Source organism: Portunus trituberculatus, chromosome 37 (assembly GCF_017591435.1).
Source record: "Portunus trituberculatus isolate SZX2019 chromosome 37, ASM1759143v1, whole genome shotgun sequence".
NCBI lineage: Eukaryota > Metazoa > Arthropoda > Malacostraca > Decapoda > Portunidae > Portunus > Portunus trituberculatus.
This window is the reverse complement of record NC_059291.1, coordinates 18583400-18589962: the sequence shown is the minus strand read 5'-3', so window position 1 is coordinate 18589962 and position 6563 is coordinate 18583400. Positions and strand designations below refer to the sequence as shown.

At 45.3% G+C, this 6563-nt stretch overlaps 1 protein-coding gene across 1 annotated transcript; it reads right to left on the bottom strand.

The window, feature by feature from the left end:
• Nucleotides 1-2832: 2832 nt before the first annotated feature.
• On the bottom strand, nt 2833-3793 carry LOC123514143 (vegetative cell wall protein gp1-like). The gene is made up of 3 exons (XM_045271790.1): nt 3670-3793; nt 3146-3485; nt 2833-3109 (listed from the first exon to the last, which is right to left on the bottom strand). Exons 1-3 carry the CDS (start codon nt 3791-3793, stop codon nt 2833-2835), a joined length of 741 nt encoding a protein of 246 aa, XP_045127725.1.
• Nucleotides 3794-6563: the final 2770 nt, after the last annotated feature.

The window sequence follows — 6563 nt, the reverse complement described above, 5'->3', positions numbered from 1 at the left end:
AAGATAACAGATTTTCCAGTCTCCCTTGCATGGTAGTTCAGATATTCAAAAATATATGCTAAGTAACATCATTTAACACACCAAGTTTCGTCAGCCAGTAATTCACAAAATTCAAGTTTTCCTTCAGGAGTAAAGAAGGTGAGCATTTCTTCCTTCAGCTCCTGTACTCGAGAAAGCACCCTGCCTCTTGATAACTTTCTAACTTCTGTGTGCAAAATAAAGGCTACATGAGGAGCCCCCATTTCTTCACAAAGCAGGGAAAACAAGCGTGACTTAACTGGTCTGCTCTTGATAAAGTACGTATACCAGTTTTACAATGTCATCAAGAACATATTTGAGTTTGCATCCCAGTGTTTTAGTAACAAGAGCTTCACGGTGCAAAAAAAAAAAAAAACAGTGGGTTGAAATCAATTCTGGATTTTCTTTTTTCACTAATGATACAAAACCTTTCACTGATCCTACCATTGAAGGAGCACCATCCGTGCAAATCCCTACACATGATTTCCATGTCAAATCAACCGTCCGCAAATAGTCACTCACTGTAGAAAATATATCTTGTCCTGTGGTTTGCACTAGTTCTTTGCAGCATAAAAACTGTTCTGCTATTTTATTGCCAGTAATATACCGCATGAACACTATAATAGTAACTGTGCTTTTCCTCCAACGTTAGTTGACTCATCTACTTGTAAGGCATACATTCCTTTTTCTTTTACAAGTTTACATACACTTTTTTTCAATATCAGATGACATCTCGATTCGCCTATTAATAGTATTATCAGAGAGAGGAATTTTCCTGACTTCTTTTTCAGCTTCAGCCCCAAACATTGTTTTTACTATAGCACAGCATGATGGAAGAATGAGAGATTCAGCAATTGTATGGGGCTTCATAGGTTTGGCAATTAATTCTGCTACTAAATAGCTTGTTTTTTTTAGCCTTTTCTGCTACTTTAACCTTTTTTCTCAAAACTGCACTTTTGTTGTTTGTTGTCATTTAAGAGTCTCTTGAAATAATCCAGAGGTTTATCAGAAAGGTAACTGTGTTTTGTAGTTAAATGTAAATTTTACTAGGAACCATGGCTTCATTTGATAGTTCAGTACCACACACAACACATTTTGGCTTAGGACCAAGTTCATCGTCACACCATGTGAACCCCAGTGCTAGGTAGTTGTCCTGATATGAGCGACGTGGCTTACTTTTACTAGCAACTGCCATTGTCTTCGTTAGGTCTACACTTGGGACAGCAGAATTACGCTCATCATCAACCATCACGTTACTTCCACTAGCCTCCTCATCACATTTACGCTTCTTTATGATGAATTTATCAATTTTTCTCAGGTTTTGAAAAAAAAAAAAAAATGAATATGACAACCAAAGAGCAACTTCTACAGTCACGGTCAAGGCCACACTGACACACACTGGGGCACGATTTAGATACAGACAAGGTTAGCGCACTTGGGTCTTAAACTCATGGGGCTAGCGTTAAGGGTTTAGAAAAGGATACTGGGCGTGACGTTATGAATATAAACACTGATCGCCGCGCGATTTAAAATCGTGAATTGCCGTTCCATTACCCGGTAGCCTATGGCTCCAGTTCGATGGAACCGGTAAATTTAAAAGTTCATACTTTAGATTTCTGCGAATCTGTGCTGAACTAAAGTGGTTCACACATTAATGTTATTGCAACGAGAACATTTCTCAACCCATTTCCTTGCCAAGATCTTATTTGTGGGGAATGTGTAGTATTTCAACTTGTTATTCATGGCAGGTACACAACCACGAACAGCACAAGCTTTCGCTCTTCCCATACTAATAAAATTGCATAGTATGAACCCATAAAGTATAGAAATAACTAACCAAAATCTAACCCCCGTGGACACCGCACCACCAAAACACAAGCGACCCTCACTGTGCGTGACGTCACAATCAACTGGCGGTTCCAACAATGTTAGAATGCGCTAACCTTGTCTGTACCTAAATCGTGCACTGGGGAGTGGGGAGCGGCTGGAAGCAGGGTGCTTACAGACGCATACTGGACACGTACTTGACCAGTCTGACATTCGCATTACAAGTATTATTCTCGCCGATCTATGTGAAGAATTCTCGAAACCTAGCAAAATTATATTATTTTCGCGGCACACCAAGGAGATAATGGCGGTACACTAGTGTGCCGCGGCACACACTTTGGGAATCACTGGTCTAGACTCACGTGGTGACTGGATAGTAGAAGTAGCAGTAGTGTAGTAGTGTTCGCTACACACTGGAGTGAGTCAGGCGTGCATGTCTAGTGATGATTGTAGTTGTAGTGTAGTGGTGTTCACTACAGACCCCCCAGGGTTCCCACAAGTAGAAGAAAGATTTTTACTCTAGATTTCACCAAATTACCTTAGATCTGTTGGACCATATCCCTGAAAATTACCTTAGTTTTTTTTCATATATATATATATATATATATATATATATATATATATATATATATATATATATATATATATATATATATATATATACGTATTTATTTATCTTGATATAAGTGCACATTCTATACTCACGGTACCTTTAATGACATATGCAACTGAATAGATTTAGTTTTAGGTAGCAATCAAACATAATACGTACTGCACAATTATGAGAACTTTTATTACAGTAGACCTGATACATACACAACTTTAGCAAAAACAAAATCATTACGAAAATTAATGCCCTTTTCTTCTTCAATATAAAGAATATTTATCCTTACAAAATAAAAAAAAAATCAATTACAAATAGGCAGTTACACTGTCCAGAGCATTATCACACTAGAGAAAGTCCTACTATGATTTATAGTAGAACAACTACTCAAACTGCTTCGATATGAGATTCTTGGCTTCCTCATCCGTAGCATTACTGACCCCCCTTCCCCCAAAGAAAGGAGGAATGGCTTCGGCTGTGCGCAGGAAACCGCTCTCTATGCTGGGGCGGAGATGACGGCGCAGGTGGGGACTTGGTGTCAGGGACAGGTGGGGGCTTGGCGTCAGGGGATGGCAGCCTGGGGTACGGGAAGGCTTGTCCTCGGTGGTCCGCGGGGTTTTGGTGACTGTGGTGCGAGGCGGGACCTCCTGGGCCTTGTTACTGTACACCGGGGAGTGTGGTGAGCGCGGGGCCTACCTGGGGGCCTGTGCGGCGCGGGGGCCGTGGCGGTTGGCCTTGCCGGGGGCTGACGTTCTTCCTTTTGAGGCAGTGGCCGTCTTCGCCGCCCGCAGCGTTCTTGTTCGGGGTACCGCGGCCACGCGCGGTGGGCGGGGGCGTGCTGGGGGAACGAGACGGGGGCGAAAGGCTGCGCCAGGCCTGGGGGGGAACTGCGGCGGTGGGCTGCGGGGCCGCACTTGCCGCCGGTGGGTGCGTGGACCCCGAGCTTTTGGCGGCGACGCGGCGTGAGGGCGGCCGCGTGGGGGAGCTCCGGTTCGGGGGTGCTGCTCCCGCTGGACAACAAAGACGATGACGACGACTGCGACGACGAGGAGAGACTGACAGCGTCGCTATCACCCTTCAGATGACTATTGCCGTAGGTCCGACGGACAGGCGGTGGTCAGGCGTGGAGGGCCCGCTACCTAACGACGAAGACGACGAAGAAGAGGAGGAGGAGGAGGAGGAGGAGGAGGAGAATGTAGGATGGGCATCCTCCTCCTCACTGTGGTGCTTGTCTATAGGCGCCGCCGAGAGGGTGAAGGAGTGTGGCGGGGGGTGGCGGCCGTCGTACCGAGCTAAGTCCAGCGCGGCGAAACAGGCCTCGCGGGACCGCCCAAAATCCCCCATGATGGCCGACATAAGGGCGGCACACGCAATAAGTCACTGAACGTACTGCACTGCTCCATCACGCGTCAAGGCTACACTCCGGGTCACCAATTGTTGTGTTCATTATCTAACCAGGGCACGGATGGAGAAGTAAACTAAAGATGTTCGTACACTGCTATTTATTATAGATATACAATAAGTAGAGGTGATGAGACGAGCGATCGTGTAGGCGAGTGTGTGATGTACAATAGGTAGAGGTGACGGGACGAGCGGTCGTGTAAGCGAGTGTGCGTGTGTCGGAGTCTCGGTGCTGGTGCTGTCTGGACTCACGTGGTGACTGGATAGTAGAAGTGTAGCAGTAGTGTAATGGTGTTCGCTACACACTGGAGTCAGTCAGGCGTGCATGTCTTGTGATGCTTGTAGTAGTAGTGTAGTGGTGTTTACTACACATCCATACTCACACACTAATAGAGAACTACATCACAAAGCTAATATACAACCTATCAATATAAAAATATATCACAGAGGGAAATCGACAATGAACAAACAAACAACTTCAATCAACGACCCCAGCTACAATTACATACTAGAAAACAGTAACAACCAGGAACGCTCGTAGTTCAGGAAGCATCACTTACCTCTAACCAGGCCTGAACCTGCACCACTATATACCAACCAATAAACTCGAGTGAACACTAGCGTCCCTCCACTTCAGCCCTGCTTCCTGAGTCGCTGGGGAAGGGGTGGCTGTACAGCGTAGCAAAGAGGAGCACGGTGGCTCTCCGCGTCAGTCTCTCCCCCCCCAGCGGGTGGTGTTCTCCGGCAATGTCAACAGATATCCGGCAGCGGGGGGATGTGGAGTGATAGTTTGAGGGTCGGGAGGTGTGTTCTATGCCTGTAAAATGAGAGAGAGAGAGAGAGAGAGAGAGAGAGAGAGAGAGAGAGAGAGAGACGGAACGTGAGATGTCATACTGTTTACAAGTTGGAGTAGTTCACTTACTTATGTCCCCTTCACGTCTGCCTCGCGCCCTGAGTTGTTGGGAGGGGGTGGGCGGCACAGCGCGGCTGTACGGTGACTCCCCGCGGCTGCCTCTCCCCCCCCCTCCCAAGCAAGGGGTGGTGTCGCCCGGTAATATCAGCAGATATCCGGTAGCAGGGGGAGTGGAGCGGGATTTAGTAGATGGATGATCACGTTATTCTCACGAACACGGTGCCTGGAGAGAGATACATGAAGGAGGAATTGAAGTATCTGTTTACACATGCAAGTTAATGGAAGTAAAAAAAAAAAAAAATGACACTAAGGAGCAAGTCAATAAGCTAATGTTCAGTTTAAGTATCCGAATAATAAATAGAAAAAAAAATAAATATATAGATAAATAAGAGGCTGGTTCGAGTGTATGTACGTGAGTGAGAATAGGTAAGGATGTGTGTGTGTGTGTGTGTGTGTGTGTGTGTGTGTGTGTGGGTATGCATTTAACAAAAAACAAAACAAAAAACAAATAGAAGATTTGATGGTAAATTCAAAGCACGCTTTGAAATGGTTCGGACCACAACTGGTCCTGAAGAGAATTAGTGCTATTAGACTTTTTTGGGAGTAGATTATCGTTTCGGTAGGTGTCTACTACCTCCTCCTGTGATACTACCACGCACACACACACACACACACACACACACACATTAGAGAGGGATAAATGATGGAGAATACTGCAGGAGAATACTGCAAGAGTTACCCAGTATTCACAATTATTATTCTCTATCTCTCGTAAACTTATGATACTACTGTTTGTTTTTTTGTTTTATCTAACTTTTATAACTTGAACTCTTTCAAGCGAGACGTTACAAAAACACTCAGCATACTTCCAGGAGTAAGATTATAACACACGCTGTACACGACCAAGAATCAATACCATATTTATTCTCACTATCACCATCACGTTCAGTGCACATTAAAGGAAGGTAGGTTTCAGGAGGTATGACACACCTCTTTCTCTTACTCGACGTTTCTCATCACCTGCCGCGTTTCTCGCTATCTCATTTATTTTCAAGCATAAAAACATCCTCTTCCTGACTTTTCATCATTGTCCTACTGCTCAGAGGCCTCCTTTGTGTTACTTCTAGAGAATACTTCCTGGTCTACGTTCTTGTTATTAAAAGCTGTATTTTTTTCTGTTGCATGTATAAAAAATGTGAATAGTATTATTAATGCGACTAATATATGTGTATATGTGTGTGTGTGTAATTCACCTCGGTCGTCTGCTGGTCACCCAGCCAGTCTTCTCCATTACGGAGCGAGCTCAGAGCTCATAGACCGATCTTCGGGTAGGACTGAGACCACAACACACTCCACACACTGGGAAAGCGAGGCCACAACCCCTCGAGTTACATCCCGTACCTATTTACTGCTAGGTGAACAGGGGCTACACATTAAGAGGCTTGCCCATTTGCCTCGCCGCGCCGGGACTTGAACCCGGGCCTCTCGCTTGTGAGGCGAGCGTGCTAACCGCTACACTACGCGGTGTGTGTGTGTGTGTGTGTGTGTGTGTGTGTATGAGAGAGAGAGAGAGAGAGAGAGAGAGAGAGAGAGAGAGAGAGAGAGAGAGAGAGAGAGAGAGACGCAAACAATAAGTAACACAATAGGCAAACTGATAAAGAAATACCGAAAGGTAGACAAAAAACAAACGGAAAAACAGACAGACAGGAGCCCAGGAACGCGTAACTATGAGACAGAAAGCAGCGGCAGCAACAGGAGAAGTGCTGCTCGAGGTAAGGGAGCGAGGAGCAGATGAGACTC